At 36.0% G+C, this 19,742-nt stretch overlaps 2 protein-coding genes across 3 annotated transcripts in view; both read left to right on the top strand.

The window, feature by feature from the left end:
* The first annotated feature begins 464 nt into the window (after window positions 1-464).
* On the top strand, window positions 465-6,922 carry btg3 (B-cell translocation gene 3). Of its 2 annotated transcripts, none has more exons than XM_081355173.1 (5): window positions 465-793; window positions 2,686-2,892; window positions 3,008-3,145; window positions 3,226-3,427; window positions 5,721-6,922. In XM_081355173.1, exons 2-5 carry the CDS (start codon window positions 2,720-2,722, stop codon window positions 5,931-5,933), a joined length of 726 nt encoding a protein of 241 aa, XP_081211299.1. In that variant the 5' UTR covers window positions 465-793; window positions 2,686-2,719; the 3' UTR covers window positions 5,934-6,922. The 2 variants fall into 2 exon arrangements, with proteins under 2 accessions (XP_081211299.1, XP_081211300.1); XM_081355174.1 differs by having other exon boundaries at window positions 710-793; window positions 2,669-2,892.
* Window positions 6,923-7,894: 972 nt separating this feature from the next.
* The window catches only part of cltca (clathrin, heavy chain a (Hc)), a 36,200-nt gene continuing 24,352 nt past the window's right edge, over window positions 7,895-19,742 (top strand). Inside the window, exons 1-2 of the mRNA XM_081355169.1 lie at window positions 7,895-8,181; window positions 15,736-15,943. Of these exons, the coding sequence (XP_081211295.1) occupies window positions 8,140-8,181; window positions 15,736-15,943 (250 nt within the window). The 5' untranslated portion in view covers window positions 7,895-8,139. The remainder of the gene's footprint in view (window positions 8,182-15,735; window positions 15,944-19,742) is intronic.

Genomic DNA, 19,742 nt, shown 5'->3' with positions numbered 1-19,742 from the left:
CATGTCTCAAAACGCATGACGCTCCAGCACCACCATTCTTTTTTCCATTTCCATTTTCTTTTAATTCAATAACCCCTATACACAAAGCCCTGCATGGTGTTTTTAGTTCTAAATTCCCTGCAATCCAGGTTGCAATATTATTCTGTCCTTGTGATGAAGTGTGAAGTGAGGTAAGAGCTATACATCCTGATAGGTATTTCCTGTTGACATGTGCCACACAAGTTTTGCACTTTCGTTATGACTGCAGTGGATACCCTGATATAGATATTTCCCTTCTGACAACATGTGCTGCTCATGTTGAAATTAAAGATAGCAATAGTCATTCTGAGTGGATAGTCAGCAATAGTCATTTTTTCACAACACAGAGACCCTGTCACGAGTTTATCAGTTCATCAAGCACCACTTTGCAAGCTAGATGGCGCCATTGTCCAATTTATAAAACTGCCCACAGTTCTCATTGTCATGTGACAGGATACCAGCCTTTATTTGATCATTTCTGTTTGATCAAAAAATGAAATATGGCATACTTATTTTAATTCATTTGATTAAAAGGAAAGAAACTTCCACCCTGCATCCATTTACGTGTGTGCTGCTCAGCTCTTCTTCTCCACACTCTGCCAATCAATGAATCATTCGTTTCGTGAATCAAAAGAATCGACTCATGAATCATTTCCTGTAAGCATGCGCACAAGATGGTCACGTCACCCGTATTCGCGCGGAGCAGATCTGGAGTGTCTGTTGTGCGCCAGGCGGGCAGCAGGAGTTGGCCACATGTGGATGAAAGGAAAACACGGTCAGTATATCTGTTTGTAGTGATGTAGCGAACTCGCATAAAAGTAAAATGTTTATAAGCTCCAAATATTACATAAAATAATTTGAAATTAATGTTTTTAAAGGAAACTGTCAGAAAAGCCAACTGAAAATGGAATCGAGGCCACGTTAACCTCGGCTAGGCTACAGTTAACGTTAGCTGGATTCAGTTTGTAATAATTATTGCAATATTTATTAAAAATGGAAAAGGAGTATAGTTTTAATATGACATTTAAATAAGTGTTATATTAAATAAATTAGTGTTACTAATTGAAGTCCAGTTGAGAAACTACTGGTAAAAGAAGTTTTTCTATTTAGTATTTTAAAATACGTTTTATAAAATATAGGAATGTATTATATAATATGCTCTCTCTCTCTCTCTCTCTCTCTCTCTCTCTATAAATAAATATATATATATATATATATATATATATATATATATATATTATACACACACACATTGGAGACTGATTAAGGTTTTGTTTTTGTTTGTTTTTTTATAAATATGACGTTCGTTTTTCTAGATAATATTTGGTAAATTAAACTACAACTCTGGAATTTAAAAGTATACAATAATGATAAAAATGTAATACAGTCTAGAAAATAATATTGAGGTGATGCTATTAAGTTCCATAAACGAATGGCCATTTCTGTCATGGTCTTGTTTTTCAAACGTATTAGCGCGCCATCCTGCTGTTCTGTCCCGCCGTCTGACCGGCTTTGTGTTAATCACTTGCTCTCTCTCTCTAGGGTTTGTGTTCATAGACAGCCAACATCTTAGAGCTTATGTTTCTGGGACATGCGTAGATTGATGTTGATGGATTGATGGTTTAGAAAGAAATCTGACCTAACAGTTATTGGAAGTCTTAAAAAAAAGACCCAATTATTAATATTCATTATTAATAATAATAATACTCAAATGTTTTGTGTTGATTATTTAATTGTTTTATTGTTTACTGAATCATTTAATAAATAAAGGATTTTTTATCCATTTTGAGTGCAACAATGTTTTCTAGTTTAATAAATACAAAATTACATTAATATTCAAAAGATGAGGGTCAGTAAGATTTTTTTTAAAAAAAGAAAGATATCTGACTGAATTTATTTTTATAAAAAACTGGTAAAATAGTGTTATTGTCAAATATTATAATTTAAAATAACTTTTATCTTTTAATATATTTTTAGCTGTAATTTATTCCTGTGAATTTTCAGCATCATCACTCCAGTCTTCAGTGTCACATGATCTTTCAGAAATCATTCTAATATGCTGATTTGGTGCTCAAGAAACATTTCTTATGATCAATGATGAAAATGGTTGTGCTGCTTAATATTTTTGTTGGAATTGTAACACTTTTAATATTCAGAAGAGCAGCATTTATTTGAAGTGGAAATATTTTGTAACATTAGAAATGTCTGTAATGTCAATGTAATGCATCCTTGCTGAATAAAAAAAATGTTTTGGGCTATTTGAATTATTCTTATTATTACTATTAATTATTTTAATTGTATTATTCTAAACATTTTTTCTGACCCCAAACCTTTAAATGGTTTTGTAATATTTTATTGTATTATTATAAAACAATTCTATATATATATATATATATATATATATATATATATATATATATATATATATATATATATATATATATATATACATACATACATACATATATATATACATATATATACATATATATATATATATATATATATATATATATATATATATATATATATCATTTCTTTAATTGAAAGTCATGTTTTGGTTAATTTATTTTATATTCAAGAAAATGCATTATCATCACAGGGTGTTGTTGTGGTATTTATTTAAGTATCTATTTAATATTTAATCAAGTCTCTTTACATGGACAGAAGTTGGACCTGAATTTCAGCTGAACAGCTAACGATGAAGAAAGAAATAGCAGCGGTGGTGTTTTTCTTGAAGCGGTTGATAAAGAAGGCTGAGAAGTTGGAAGCAGACAAGTTGGACCTGTTTGTGGAGCGGTTAACTGTAGCACTGCAGGAGAAGTTCAAGGGTCATTGGTATCCAGACAACCCCAACAAGGGCCAAGCATTCAGGTACAGCAGTCTGATAAACAGTACTGTGCAGTGACATTCACATCTAGTCAGATGTTCAGGATGCATGTCATGCTTCATGTGATGTTAAAATGAGCTATAAATGTATCCTGTGCAGGTGCATCAGAGTGAACCGCTTCCATAAAGAGGATGCTGAATTGCTGAGAGCATGTGCTGAGAGTGGAGTGCAGTACAAAGACCTTGGTCTGCCTAAGGAACTCACGCTTTGGGTCGACCCTGGAGAGGTGTGCTGTAGGTGAGTTTTTCTACTTATTTACAACTGTACTGTATGTTGCTCAAATATGAAAGCAATCTTTACTTCTGAGATGGTTGCAGGTATGGCGAGAGGAATCATGGTTTCACTGTGGCCACCTTCTCAAGCGATGACGATGATGATAAAGAGGATGTGACAAAGAAAGTGACGAGCGCTGTGGAGAGGGTCACGTCGGATTACCACTCCGGATCTTCCTCGGATGAGGACACCACATGCAGAGAGCTCCAGTACAACCCACCTCTCTACAACCACTCTCCATACCAGGTACAATGTCCTAAATGTATTTGGATTGCCTTGATTGCCATAGGCACAGTACTGTTAAAAATTTTGGGGTTGGTATGTTTTTTCTTTTCTGTTTCTGAAAGAAGTTTGCTTACTAAGTGACTTTTATTTGATAAAAAATGAATAATTAAAAATATTAATATTGTGAAATATTATTTTATTGTTATTATATTATTATAATTTAATATATTTTTTTGTTATATTTAAAAATGTGAGATTATTTCTACGATGGGTAAGCTGAATTTTGAATGTCGGCTGCAAAGATGAAGTTGACGATTGCCATCTCCGTAGTGAACGCACCTATAGAGAGAAATGCACATAATGGATTACATAATCAGAGAGTAGCCTATTTCTTTTAGTTTTGAATTTTTTGTTTAAAGACATTTCAAGCGCTCTGTAGATAATATTTATCATGTCTGTGAGGCATACGCTGAGTTTCGGTTAATTTACGATGATATGCGCTCCAGTTCACGTGCAATGCAATATCATCATGATTATATTGGCTGCTATTTACTTCTTATTTATTAAATCCAGGCAACTGGTTGATGAAAAATGTATTAAAATTAAGATACAATTTATACAAAACAAAATTCACTTTAAAGAAAGGCTTTCTACAAAACAAAAATGTATGAAGCGGTCAAATTCATGTCTGACCCACTCCATGTCTCCCGATATATTTTGCATCCTATCATGCTGTTCACTTTTCATAATCAACATAGATGAAAAAAAAAACATTATAATATTTTAACAAATATTAAACTAAGTGTGCTAATTTAATTATTGGCTACAACACGTATAGTAAGCCCACAGACTCTCTATTTGTACAAATTGCAGCACATTCATTTAATTCTGAATTTTGCACACATAAGTTGAAAGGCATTTGTTTGTGCATAGTAAAAGATCTGCAACATTTATTAAGTTAACGGATAATTGTGCGTGCATTTATTAATCATTATGATACTAAATTCATAATAAAGTAGGCTATACTATGTACAAAAAATCAGATGAGCCCAGAATATGAACGCAACGTGTTTAATTACACATTAAGCATTTTCCTCCCATAGAAAACCATTATAAGAACGCTTAATGTCCCCTTATTATGTTGAAATAACAGATATTTTATCGAAATAACAGATATTATGTCAAAATAACGAGATATTATGTTGAAATAATGATTTTTTTGTTGAAATAACGACTTAATATCTCGAAATAACAAGATAAGTTTTCCTTTTTTTTTCTTCACCATGCGGTTCAGGGCTTCCATGGAATACAGCCTGAATATAACTGCTTCCAGAAATTATTTTTGGGCGTGCTATCGGGGTGCTTTGGTCTTTCTTGGGGTGCTGAAGCACCTGCTAGCCCCTCCCTAGCGCCGCCCATGCTTGCTGAGTAGAAGTATTAATTAAAACTCTCTGAATGGTATTGTAGGTTATTAATCATATTATATGGACTGTCTTCTACTAATCTAAATCCTGAAAAGTTGGGACATTTTGTAAAATGCAATAAAAACAAGAATCTGTGATTTAATTCTCTTTCAACTTTATCTAACTGACAAAAGTTCAAAGAAAAGATTTCCAATGTTCTCAATGAACAACTTAATTATATTTTGTAAATGTAAACAAATTTTGATGGCTGCAACACACTCCAAAAAAGTTGGGACAGATGCAAAATTAAAGTGAAAAGCTTATAGAAAATCCAAGTTAAACTCAGGGTTCCCATGGGTCCTTGAAATCCTTGAAAGTTTGTGAATCTGGAAAAAAAGATTCAAGGCCCTGGAAAGTTTTTGAAAATAAACATACAGGTCCTTGAAAGTGCTTCAATTTATTTTGTCCATATAATTCCCTCCGGTCCGCTAATGTGTTATTTCGCCATCACTTCCTGGCCTATGCATACTAGCTTACTTGATTTACGTTAGTTATGCGCATTTACGCGTTACGTTAAGTGTTTTCCACGTGAGGTACTTTGTGTTGAATGTTGCCATGAGTTCACACACTCACAAAACTACTACGATGGTACCTCAGCGTTTGTTGTTGGACACAACAAATGTGTCCCCACATTAAGTCCTTGAATTTGAGGGTATTGGACTTGGAAAGTCCTTGAATTTGAAGTTAACCAAGGTTTGGGAAACCTGTAAACTGTTTTTGAAACCGTCATAAGCAGGTGAATTGGTTCTTTTGAAGGGAAATTTCACTTTTTTCAGTGAAATATAATGCACATGTATGTAACCATTGTTTCTAATGGTTTCAATTTCTTGTCATCTCTTTCTTTTGTAAAGCTTGTATATGCCAGTGCCCCAGTTTGGAATCCTCTACCAAGAAAGAAATTCAGCCCAGGGAAAGGGCATTACTCTCAGCGGCCACACTACATGATCCGCCCCCCTTGCAGACCCAACCATTCCTTTAAACCGCACAGCTGGGTCCAACAGGGTTACCGCAGCAAGCATGGCTACTGGGGCAGCCCTTCCAACTTTGTACACCAGCTTCAGTGACCACTGTTACTACAGTATGTTAGTTCATTGGTGTCAGTGTGAGGGGTGTTCCATTGAAAAGTGTTTTTTGAAGTTACCACTAAGATGACTGACCAAATTTTTTAAAAGTGTATTTTTGTAGTTCTGTCACACTGTTTTTTGAACTTGTGACTGGTCTATTTTTTAAAGAAAGATAACAGTAACTGTTTGCACTTTAGATTATTTGTAATAGAACATGTATATGGTAAACTTCGTACATATTGGATTAGGAATATTTCAAGTATTTTAATGGTAATGAAATATGTGCTGTATTTATGTTATATGGGATAATTTGATAACACTTTAAATCATGTTTTTTTTTGTCATAGTTTCAGTGACCAAATGTTTTATTTATTCACAGTTAAGTATTATGTATTGCTTAGACCACTTAAATTATGGATAACATTAAAAAACATTTTCAAGTAATATAAAATGGTTTTGGTTATTTGATTTAACTGTTGTTTTTGTAGTTTTGTTAGAAAAACGCTAGGTGGCAGTATGAAATAGAATTTAACTTAAAATAGGGAACAGGCAGCAAGGTCTAGGTGTACAATATCTTTAACATGTTTTCTATATAGCAGAGAACTGCAGTACTGTTTTGTGGTGTATGGAATTTTACATTGACACACAAGTATTACAGATGTGTTTTTACAACTCGGATCAACAAGTTCACTATGCTGGCCACACCTTCCTCTGAGCAGAGCTAACTGTTCACAAACTCTGACCAAGTTTAAGAGGAAATGACTAAAATTCATGGCTATCAGCCCCACCATTACAGACTCGAAAGGAATTGACCAACAAATTAATTTCATTTTTTTCCCACACCCTTGTCTTTTACACATTACAATAGTGTGCATCTAATATGCACCAGGTGTCACTGTGCATTATTGTCATAATTATTTGTTTCATTAGTTATATTACATACTGCATTATGCTCCAAAATATCATATTAAAGTGTTTTCTACTGCACCAATCCACTTTCTGGAATAACAAAGATTTATAATTGCACATTTTCTATGCAAATTTATGGTAGATTAATGAACAATTGTGTATGATTTTATATATATATATATATATATATATATATATAATGTACGCATTTTTCAATTAATTGATTCAGTATTTGAACTAATAATGTTCTGTTTTTATATGCTTACACTTGCAAAAACAAATGCACATATCACAAATAATAAATATAATTTTGGCAGTCAAGTAAATAAAACGTTCTCCAACCTAATTTTCTAAAACTAGCGCCACCCGATTAGCAAATGAATCATTCTCAAATGAGTCGGTTCTTTTCTATAATTTTGGTCAATTCGGCAAACAGAAACAGCGCCATTCAGTTTGAATGATTCGGACATATCTCGTACACTGACTCGTTCGGAGTGGGTTTTCACTCAGCAAAACATGAGATACGTTGAACACAAAGAACAAAAATAGCGATTTATTTACAAACCCGCAAATGAATCATACTGTTAAATGGCCTGCGATGAAGAATATCTTTATTAAGTTCAACACCTGCATTTAAAACGACTCTGTACTGTATTTTCTTACCAAAAGACTATCAAAACATTACTAAATACACGCAAACACTTTAAGTAGGGTACCGTTCCCCAGTACTGATGAAACCCTAGAAAAACGCCCCTGCCTGTAATATACAAATAAAACATAAGAAATAATATCGGAACTGACGTCAATTCACGAGGACGAATGATGTGGCAAAAGGGCGATTCGCAAAGAACTAGTACCCTCAGCCTTTACGCTCAAACTTATCTTATTAAGTTCTCCCATGTTAAAAAAAAATACGTATAACACATTCACAATATCCCTACGTGTATATTACTAACATTTTATAGTCAAACAAACTAAAATCCCTCTTCTCCGCAGTGCTCGTATCCCTCCGCCTCCATTGAGATCTACGTCTCTTTCCGGTGCGTTTCTCCACCGGACGGGTTCCGCCGCCATTGCAGGTTTCTAGAGTTCCTCTCAGCGGCGGTTGACATTCTGGAGTTGAAGCGCCTCATTTACATTCAACGGGCGACTAGAGAAACCTAACACATTCCCGGTTCATCTGCCCCCCCAAAATACACAAGACCACCTCCATTCATTCTCGGCTCTGGAGTAGTTTAGATTAGGCAGAAATAATAGCAGGAATTAGAGAGGAAAGCGAAGAGAAACCACCATCATCATGGCTCAAATCCTGCCCATCAGATTCCAGGAGCACCTGCAGGTAAGGACTTTGAAACATCTTAAAATGAGGGTCTCGTTTATTTTATTATGCGATTGTAGTGAAAACGTCAGTGTGCGTTTTTTTTTTTTAAATGAACAGACGTAGTAACCCATTCCCTGATGAATATGACCTCCCACCAGTAGCTGTAGTAAGTAGCAATGGAGTTAGCTTAGCTACGGTCGGTGTTATCCAGCTGAATATTAAATACTGGCTGTGACACACACACACACACACACACACACACACAGTCAATCTAGTGATCTGCCTTCCCAGACATCCTTTTTGGTCATAATTCTTCGAACATTCACAGGGGTTTGGCGAATTTAGTGTATTGAAACTATAACGTAGCTTGGAAATGATTTATGGCAGGAAGATTGAGAATATATTGAGATTTGCAGTCACAGGGCTTATCTACACTAGTCAGCTGTCTTGGCCTCTGGTTGTGTCCTTGTGTGTGTGTGTAGTGTACTAATATATATATATATATATATATATATATATATATATATATATATATATATATATATATATATATATATATATATATATAACATCTACTGAGGAAAACTTAAAATAAACAGACTCTTTTATTTATTGAAATGAATCACTGTATATGATCGAAGAGATTCCGTCTTGTTTTATACACGGTTCCCTGGCCTATTATATTGTAATAAGACAGGTTTATGTTTGAGGTGTCGAGATTACCTGGTAGCAGGTGTTAAGTGCCCCACCTATAGACGTGTGTGTGGTCCCATGATACCTCTGCAACCGCTCATTATTTTGCAATGAAATCATACATTGCTTTGCTGTCCCTTCTTATGTTTATACTATCTCAGTTGAGGCTCTCAGTCCCTTAGTCTCAGTCAGTTAATGAATTGGTGTAACTCATTTTGGTCACTAATTATACTTGTAATACAACTTAACCCATTGTCTCGTTTTGTGTGTATTTTGGTATTTTTTTTTTAAATATGTATTGCTTCTGTGTCCTTGACATAGGTCATATTATGACCAACAGTCCTACTGCTAGATCAATTAGATATTGTTTAACATCATATTTGCACAGTGTCAGGCCTGAAACAGTGTGTGTCATTTTGTCATAGTTTTGTGTAGGTCTGGCCCACATCACAGCTTATTTTGGATGAGAACCACCAGTTTAGATACGATTAGATGTCCTTAATGTGGCAAACTTTGGCTATTGACTGATTATTTAGTTTAATTCTCAAACACAATTTGTAGTATCCAACTGGCACCAAACAGGATTTTGATTACGGGCGGACAGATTGAAATGCATGCCATTCTATATATCCTGTCAAATTTTGTCAGATTTTGGGATACTGATCACAAGGTGAGTAGTGTTAAAAAAAAAAAAGCAAAGAGCATAATGGACCAAAAAGAGCCTGAAGTCCTCAGGTGGAATTTTCACTTCATGAAATGCAAATGTGGAACAGCACTTTTCCAGTGAAGTGGTAAGAGTACAACAGGAGTCCAGGAAACCTGCTCATGTAGTCCGAATCGTAGAGCTGCTTATTTCGGTTTGCCGAAATCTGAGGCACAGCAGTTAGATGCCAAATTAAAAGTATAATGATTGGTATGTTAATGTTTGCAGAATTGATGTCTAGTCACCGAAACTGTCATTTTCCGTATAAATTATTGAGGCCTCATTTACATTACATGGTTCAAGTGACCCAATTCCAATTTTTTTTCCCTCCAATGTGGCACGGATCAGATATGACCAATGGTAAGCAGGAAAAAGCACAGATTCTGATATCCTCCGATCTTCTTCAATCCTCGTTCATATGTGGAAATCAATCTGATATGAATCGGATACGTGCATTTGTGTCTGCCATGTAAGCGGACCGATCGGATATTCCCGTCAATACGAGTCGTACATCAGGAGGACTCCAACTACGATCACATGACTCTTTTCAATGCTCTGCAACAAGGGCTCTCCTCTCTTTCTTTTTTTTTTGCCTTAAGTGACGAATGTTTTGCCGACCTTTTAAGATGGTGCGGAGAGCAAAAGCTTGTATTATCATTTCGTCTGCGTCCATTGCAAATTGTGCCATTTTTACTTCCTTTCTGGCCTAATATTTTTCGGGTCGGTATGTCTACCTTGGGTTGTTTCGCCAAGTGTATAGTGTAAATGCAGATATCGGATATGGGTCACTTTTAAAAGATGTAAGCTGGTCTTCCAAAAAATCGGATATAGACAACAAATCGGAATTGGGCTTCAAGACCTGCAGTTTAAATGCGAACGTAGTTTACTACCAGATGATTTCATGTATACAAGGGCAGTAGGTCTATATGTTAGATGTTATCTCTTTGCAATTGCCTTACCTAAGCAATGCAAACTAAAAACCAGGCAATGACTGAACAATCGAATGCAATGTATAAAATCCTTAACTCATTGAATGCTCAAAGCGCATCAAAGTGCAATGCAGAAAGTTAGCCTAGTTGTTTCTCATAACCTGTAGTGCATCAATGCAGATCACCTGAGTAAATTACTCTGGTTTTAAGAGTAACATAAGCATTATACAGGGGCAAGTCAGGTGATCTTCAGATGGATTTTGTGTGTTTTATGTGATGCTGTTTAATACGTTACCTTAAAGCCATGTGAATGCATTTGATCTTTGAACTCTACCCTGCTGATCACACATGACTGTCTCATGTAGTTGGAGATCCATTATCCATTTTGAACTGCTCAGCACTGGCTGAACTCGGATTTCTTTGCGGAGACGATTCATTCCTTCTATTCCCTTTCCCGTTCACTTCCCGCTCTGCTGTCCAGAATGAACCTGTTAGGCTGGTCACATGTCACCTTTGGTCATATGGTCACAGCTCTTAATATGTTGATTTAGCTTTCTACACAATGGGTCCCAGCTTCCTGTTATGGAGGACGATGGCAGTGTTGTGCAAGCCTCAGCATATTGTGTATCCTTCCCCAAGCCTCCTGCTATCATAAAGGCACAAGGGGTTTGTGCTGAGCAAGGCGCCATATTTCCCTGCATGGTGAAGGAAAGGGGTTAAATGAGCACAGGAGGTTGGAGAAAAAAATGTGCTGACAGTCATGATTTTAAATGACGTGCTGAATTTATCTGCTCAAACCCAAAGAAGCTCTTGACACTTCAAGTTTTTCACATTTCTCTCACTTGCCCTGATTTGTGAAAGCAAAGCTCGGCCATCAAAATGTGCTAAAAGCATGAACACTTCAAAAGTAGCCTAGGTCAGCGTAACAGAGCAACCGCTCAACCTTAAGTCAAGTGTCTGTGGTTGTTCTTAAGGTTTAATGTGGAATGCCACACTGGTGATGGCCAGTGAAAGTGCCAGCGGGGAGGCAAGTTTAATGTCCTAATGGGACCATGTTATGCAAGTTAGCTCAATGTAGGTGTAGCTGCATGCACACTTGTTACTTTGTCCAAATATATTGTTCACATAGAAAAAAAATGGAAAAGTAGCACACTGGAATGGAAAAACGCATTCTGTGTGAACGGCCCCTTACTTTGCATCTGAATTTTTTGTTTGAAGAAATCTCGATGTACAAGCTGGTGTGATTCGGCTAACGTCTGTCTCTTTCTTCTTCTTCTTCTGTTGTTCACCATCATCTCTCGTATGTTGTCTTTAGTTTGCTAACTCACTGGTAAAGTTCACAGTACTGATCTTTATCTAACCACTGTAAAATAAACAGTCTAAAATGGGAAGTCAGTTATACACCAGCAGAGAGGAGAGATTGTCAATGCTTTCAAAAAACCGCTTGATAATTCCATTTGGTTTTCTATGTCAGTGAACACATGCCATTGCCAACTATTTGAGTTTACCATGCTGTAAACACACTTGATTGAAATTTCATCTAATCATTTGAAAAGTTTATGCTCAAATGCTTTAAATGATTTATTTTTCATTGTCAAGTTGGATACGAGATCAAATAATAGTGTGTTATTCTAGGAATTAATAAACAGTGAGTATGCATGTCCAAACTTTTGACCTGTAGTGTATATCAGATCCTGCGCATATCTGACTTAATATGTTTAAAATGAATAGTCACCTTCAGTATCTTTCTCTGAACTGAATTATTTCTGGTACAAAAAGAGCAGCTTTCCTTGTAATACCTAGCAATTATTGATTTAAATTCCTTGCCAGAATAAAATCAATATCGCATCCATGCACATACCAGAGATTTCTGTGGAAGGGACTGGCCAGCTATTTTCGAATAGCCGTTTCTCGAGCTACGCAGCATGTTCTTTGAGGCTGGATGAACTACCTAATGGGAAAGAGGGTTAGTTTCTGGGCATGTCTGTGACGACACTGAAGCAAACAGCAGGTACATGCTGTGGATGAATCACGCTTGGCCTAAGGCTGACGCTACAGCAGAGAGTGCTCTTTCACTTACGTTTGCTTCACAGTCTCTCATTGCGTTATGAGAGCTTGGAATGGCAGAGCTTCCCCTCAGCCAATCAGCAACGCCTGCTCAGCAGTGATGTCATCATGTGTGATGTCATCTTTGAAATGCAGTAAGAAAGGTCACAGAAATGTTCGTGAGCAGACTACAGTTCTCTCAGTAGCAATATTTTGTATTTACAATTTTTTATTAGATTATTTTTGCATGTAAATTCATTTGATATTTTTATAAATTGTCTGTTTATCTCCTTTTTTAAATATGTGATAATAATTTGTACCTAATTTTTAACTGCCATGAAAATAGCTTATTTACAAAAATATGTTTTATATAATTTGGTTTTATTTTTATTTAATTTTTTCATTTCATAATTCTTGCTTAGTAGCTAGTGATGATGTGGCATTCTGTGCCACATGACAAAGGAATGTGGGTGTTGCTTCGGGTGTGTCAGCGTCCGTTACCCATTGATAAATGTTGCTGCTAATTCCGTTGAGCTCTTCCTAGAAAATGTATTTCCTGTTCCTCCTTGTTCTTTGATTAGGCCTAAGAACTGCAGCAGGAGACATAGATACAGCATTTCATTGCTGGCTAAAGGCAACTGACTCTAGTATTTGTTAATATTTAGTTAGTTTAGTATTTAGCAACTTGAACAAGACTCCAAGTCTTTGCTGCCCTTCACAATAATTATCAGTCAGTAAGGTTTATTATATCGTGTACGACCTCTGTATTAGATATCCAAGGTCCTTGTAATTTGGGTTTGTTCAGCCAAAAATGAAAAATGTTATTGTTTACTCACCCTCATGATTTCTTAAACCCCTATGACGTTCGTTCTTCTGTTGAACACAAAAGGAGAAGTTCTGGTTTAGGTTCACTCTGTTTTATTCCATATAATTCAAAAGTGGGTTGGGATAAGGGCCTGTCAAAGTTCCAAAAAGTACTTGAAAAATGATCATAAAACTACCTTAAGTGTAGTCCAAACAAATATTGCACTATATTCCAAGTTTTCCAAAGCCATATAATAGACTTTGTAGTCGCATAACTTTATGTACCGGTAAATAATATTGCAATGCATTAATAATAACATCTGACAAATTTATCCTTAAAATTTGTCCTTGTACTTTCAAGTCATCTTTAATTCAGTTATGCTCTTTGAGGCTGTTATCAGAGCAAAAACAAGTGGATTTTAGACAAAACAAATAGTCTTGGGAGCATAGCGGCACTATTGGCAAATAACTGCTAAACACTAACCATTGAAAGCTTTGTTAATGTCACAGAGGACTCTCCTCCTGTACAGCGTCACGGTTCATTTGTGTCACAGTTTTTCGTTGAATACTGTAAGTGATGTTACATAAGACCACGGATTCTCATCCCTGTGTGTCCACCTGTCAGCTCTGATCTCCGTAATTCAATGGTGCCGGCAGCTGGCGCATGGTTTCGAACATTAGAATCGCGTTTGGCGATACGTCTGTGTCTCAAACTCAACTGCCACCTCTGTTTGAGCTTGCTGGTTTTCGAGATCTGTCTGGCGGCTGATAAAAACCAAGGCTTGGTTTTGGCTGCTCATCAGAAACAAAGTTACAACTTCACCCTTTTGGCCATCTGACTTGATATGAGAAGAGTCGTTTCAGAAGCAGCTGTCAGTTTAGTTGAAAATGCCTGAAGTCAAGATGTCTCCTACACTAAATCCTCCTCCTCTGCTCCTCTCCGAACCCATTTCAAACGTAAGTCTCTTCAGATTTGATGTCTCTGCATTTTCTCGTCTACATGTGGTGCTTAGTCACATGGTGTGAATCATGCTGTCTAAGACAGACAAGTTAGAATTGGACTAATTTACAAGAAAAGATCAGCATTTATTAGTGTGCAGATCACACTGCTTCTCTGAGTGCAAGTGCAGATCTTATTCTCCATCGATCTTAGGGTCAGTCTTTCTGACTGAGCCTTTGGTGACTCAGACTTCTAAGACAGCTGGTGTGGTGCTGCTAAGCTGGTGTCCCACTGACTTTTTATTTTTGTCTCTAATTGACTGAGACCAGAGTCTCATCGTGGTTGGTTTAGTTCTATTAGTTATGACCTGAGATAGTGTCTCTTTAATAGCTTGAAACCCTCTTTGAAACATGTTTCGTTAGCGGATATGAGTTCCTTATCAGTGTTGAGTATACCTGGTATGTTCCCTACGTGCCACTGATATTAATCACTTGATAGCTGATCAAATTAAAACCATTGGCCATAAGCCTTTAAAAGCTGAAATTAAAACGCGATTACTTGACCTTAACTATTATGTGCATTTATTTGGTGAAAGGTTATTTGTTGTCTTGCTTTATCTGTTGAGCAGCTTGTGTCGAGAAAAAGTCTGACCTGCTGTTTTTGTATCTGAGGTAATTGAGGGAAACTCTGGATAATTGAAGTGTTTTTGTCTCTCCTCTTCTGATCTTTCCAGATGCGTAGCCGTGTGCTTGTAAAAAGGTTAGCCTGTTAGTGACTTGCGATTCGCAACAATTTTCCAATAAATGAAGGGACTTCTGCGAATGTCCGTTTACTGTTTTTCTCTGTAAATTATACATTAATTCAAAGTTTTTACGTGCAAAAAACATAAATTGGACGATTTTACAGTAAAATAAAATGACTTAGTTAACCAATGTATCTGTTTCTTGTATCTGTTCTTTGTGTGTCCCTGAGATAAATTCCTCAAGGCCTTTTCAGACAGTGAATCCATGTGTTTGGCTTAGTGGAGTGGGGAAAGGGAAGTTTTGCTGGTCCTATGCCTTTTTTTTTGTGTGAAAAATTGTTAATCTCATAAGCTACAAAAGACACCACTGCTGCTGAAATTTTGTCAACAAAAAGGACAAAAGTTCTTGGAACAAAGTTCTTTGTGACTCTTTGGTGTGTTTGTGCCCCTTGTAAATTATGCCTTTTCAGTCAGTAGTGTGGGGTACACAGTCATTGATTTTTCCTTAAAGATCAATTCTTGTAATAATTCACAGGGTCAGAGTGAAACATGATATAATGTAACATAATGATGAATGTGATTTCATGCATGGCTCTTGAAAAGGATATGTTCTTGTTTGTATACACTTTTAAAATGGGAATTGTCATCATAAATCTTTTGTGTATTATGTTTTCAATCAAATTCAATTAAACTAATAAAAAATGAAATTTCCTAGCTCCAAAATTTGGGGATCAACCCGGCCAACATCGGGTTCAGCACCCTGACGATGGAATCGGATAAATTCATCTGTATCCGGGAGAAGGTCGGAGAACAGGCACAGGTGGTGATCATCGACATGGCGGACCCAAACACCCCCATCCGCAGGCCCATCTCTGCAGACAGCGCCATCATGAACCCTGCGAGCAAAGTCATTGCACTTAAAGGTAGGAGATATAGATTATTAGAGCCACAGATACCCATATTAACCTAATTGTAATAACTACTGTATTTTTAGCTGAACTGAATCATAGAATCGATCCAAACCAATTGTTTTTTAAACTGGAACTTAAGTATGTTGTTTTCTTAGTTTCATTCATTAACACAGAGTTTTTTTAGTTTAAATTATACTAGAACAATTTCTGGAGCAAATGTTTTTGCATTTTCCTCATTGTAGTCTACATCTTAGCCTACAGTAACATGATATGTTGTGTATTTTTTGTCATGCAGCCATAATTGCTTTGTCTTTTTGTTTTGTTTCCTTTTTTGTTGCTGCTTTCTCATGTGTATGCAGACGGTGAGTTAATATTTTAGTACAATGATTTGTGAAAGTTATAATCCTGTTTCTAAAATAAACCTCATGTAGAGTTGTTTGGCCTCATTGCTTAACCTTGTGTAGGTGTTTCTAGAGCCTCCACTTCAAGCCAGAAAATGTATTAAATAATGTTTTAGGATATGCATACACATTGTTCATATACACTTTAGAAGTTAAAATATTCTGATGTAGTGAATGTGTTTTGAGAACAACGGCAGTTTGAAAATCTACAATATTGCCGTTGTAAATTGGAGAGGTGTGCCTCAAAGTTCGGACTTGGGCTCCATGCAAATTCAAGCCGTGTGGAAAGCAAACATGTCGTGGCATTCCTCTGATAATGTTTACATAGATAAAGACTGTTTAGCCAACAATATACCACATAATTAACCCAATTCGGCTAAACAGGATTCGACTTTCACAAAATTCATAGCTTGAATTTTCACATCATGTTGATTTCTGTAGACATAAGTAATCCAGTTTCTCTTCCTGGGGTCTGAAATATTGTTGGGCGTACATGTGCTTTTCTGTTTGTTTAATTTCAATTATTATATATTTTTTAAATGCTTGCCATATCGAGTCCTTTCCTCCACCCTCACTATGTAATCTTAACATCAAATGTCTTAAGTCCATATAAATGAACCTGGGTAAAGGTAGCCTCATAGTTTTATGGTTCTTGTGGTAGTTCATAGTCCATTAGGTTTTAATCACTATGCAGCTTGTGTTTAGGTAGCAATTGTGTGACTAACTCTGTATCAGTGTCATGGTTGATGTTATATCTATAGCTATGAATAAATATCAATAGCTTTTAGCACTAAGCTTAGAGCCTCTGTAGAGTTGTCATACTGTGCAAATGGCTATTTCATAGTCATCTCTAGAATTCTTAGCATGTTATTAAATGTAACTGATACATTTAAGTGAAGTTAATTGGTAAAACGGCATAATAAATAAAACGTTCTGCTTGAAAAACGTTTATTTGTAGCATCAAACCTGTTTGCTTTGACTTTTCAATAGAAGGAAAAAGAGCAGTGAATGGCTGGCATTTGAGAGCCAAAACAGTCAGTTGCCGTTTCATATTAGATTAGCTTTAAATTGATTGTTTGTTTGTGGCTACAGTCCATTTTATTAGCCTATTTTGGATTCACAATATCATGTACGAATCAACCAGCACATTTCCTGAGCAATATTTAACCTGAAATGATCTAGACTTGCACAGTTTTGCTTTTGACCTTTGTTCACACTGCATATAAATCTGATTTGCTGATCTTCAGGACTGACTCTCCAAATTTGGAATATTATTAAATCCGATTTGTTTGTCAACCATATGAACCAATTAAGGCTTTCAGTTTAGAGCTAGGTTGGAACCATACTCTGTATTGAGTTAGATGTCCAAAAGCAGGATTTGAGCTCCTTGACATGTAGGCCTATTTATTATTATGTTGAGACGTTGTTGTTGTTTTCTTCTGTTTAGGGTGTTTAGGACTATAGTGCTGTTTCCTGCCCTCTTATTATGTTGAGACAATCTTAAATGTCGATTTAAATCCCTTCTATCCCTTTCTCACTCTAATTCTCACGCTACCACCCTTGCCATGTGATGAGTGTTAGGTTGTATTATAGGAATCATATCCACACTGGCCTGAAACATGTTCATTTGCTTCCGTCGATGCATAAAATGTAAATTCTGACCTCTGCAGTAATCAGCTTCACATCAGCCTGCGATCTCACACAAGTTCTACTGAAAATGTAAAGTCGACATGAAATCAATCTATTTTCAAAATGAATTTATTTTGGTATAAATTATGAATTCTTACATATTTATATATCTTTTTAATCTTGATTGAATTTGATATTTTCGGTGAAAATAAGACTTCCTTCTGATGATGTTTGCTAGATTTTTCCAATCATAGGCTGTCTAAACCCTGTCCTTGCAAGCTTGCATTCATATCCGACTCTGTTTTTTTGTGTAACACCTACTGTACATATCAAAATCCAATCAAGCAATGGATAGAACCAAGTCCTGGCCCAACATTTTCTTTTTCGATAATCTGTTTCACTTGAATGTGGAAGAAAAGATCTGTCACTAGTACACTACTTCCAATTCATCGCAACTTATAGTAATGTCAGCACAGAAAAAAATAGATCTGGGGCCTCATTTATAACCGTTGCGTATGCACAAAACAGGCCCTGAAAGAGGCGTACGCCACTTCCGACGCATAAGTTGTGATTTATAAAAACAAACTTGATGGGAAAATGTGCGCACCTGCACGCAAACTCTGACCCATGCGTACGAACGTTTTGGAGATGGAGCAGTTTGGCGACACCGATGGTGAGCTGGAGTTAAGCGTCTTTTTGTTCACTTTGAGACAGAAAATCTAAAGAAATACAAGATAATACAAATATTATAATATTAATATTATAGGCTAATTTCACTCACCAAGCCTGTCACTTGAAGCAAATATCCATCCCTTCTTAAATGTCCGAGCCAGCGAGTGCGTTGGGCCGTTTAGTGAAACTGACGCAAATAACAGTTTAAATAAATAAAATAATGATTTAAACTATGTTTTACTTCTGATATAAACATTTAGATTAAATATGCCATTCAAATTAACGGAGAACGCTTAAACATGAAATCATTACTGAGAAGTTACAACATTTTTTTTATATTCAAATTCAATCAATAGAAATATTTGTTGTGGATGCAATGTTTTTGAACACTTTTTCTGTGGCGTGCTGTGTTTGAATGTTTTAACCACAGAGATAATTGCTTATCATGATAATACAAGATTGTCTGAGAAAATAGTTTCGTGCAAATAGCCTAATGCCCAAGGCTGTTTCCATTGCAAATATAAATCAATTAAAATACTATTCGGCCAGTGGAAAAGATGAAATGTATTTTACACTATTTGATTTATGTATTCAAAAACAAGGCAAGGATAGGCAAGTACATGATTTTTATTAATGTAATGTGTCTTGTACCGTTAAACGTTATCACATGGATGAATAATCATATGCAAATGATATGCAGATGAGGATCTGCATAGTAAAACTAGGCGTTGTAAGCTCCATATATGGTTATTTCGGGGTGGAGACGCATGTGCGCACAATCTTCCGCTGACTGGGATTTATAAAGTGAATTCTGCGCCGGTTCTGGCGTACGAACGGTTTTATAAGTCTGAATTTTTTTGCATACGTCATTTTTGGCTTTCAGGCGCACGTACACTTTTAGTAAGGTTCCTACGCACAGTTTTATAAATGAGACCCCTGACAAGCAAGCTGCTTGAAGTAAAAAAAATATATACTCACTTAATACACATTCCTGTTCCTATTTTTTTTTTTTTTTTTATATACATTTTATTAAACGTAAAGTAGTAAATAAAACTTCTTTGAAACATTCATATTCTACTGACATCTAAGTCACAGAGGCTGGGGAAATG

This window comes from Scardinius erythrophthalmus (assembly GCF_964197995.2).
Source record: "Scardinius erythrophthalmus genome assembly, chromosome: 23".
Taxonomy (NCBI): Eukaryota; Metazoa; Chordata; class Actinopteri; order Cypriniformes; family Leuciscidae; genus Scardinius; species Scardinius erythrophthalmus.
The sequence above is the reverse complement of the archived record's forward strand: the minus strand, read 5'-3'. Positions and strand labels throughout refer to the sequence as shown.

Excerpts from the sequence above, each read along its gene's own strand:
- btg3 (XM_081355173.1), top strand. The coding sequence starts at position 2,720 with ATGAAGAAAGAAATAGCAGCGGTGGTGTTTTTCTTGAAGCGGTTGATA. Across the intron at positions 3,146-3,225 it reads CCTGGAGAGGTGTGCTGTAG|GTATGGCGAGAGGAATCATG; the intron begins GTGAGTTTTTCT and ends AGATGGTTGCAG. Across the intron at positions 3,428-5,720 it reads ACAACCACTCTCCATACCAG|CTTGTATATGCCAGTGCCCC; the intron begins GTACAATGTCCT and ends TCTTTTGTAAAG.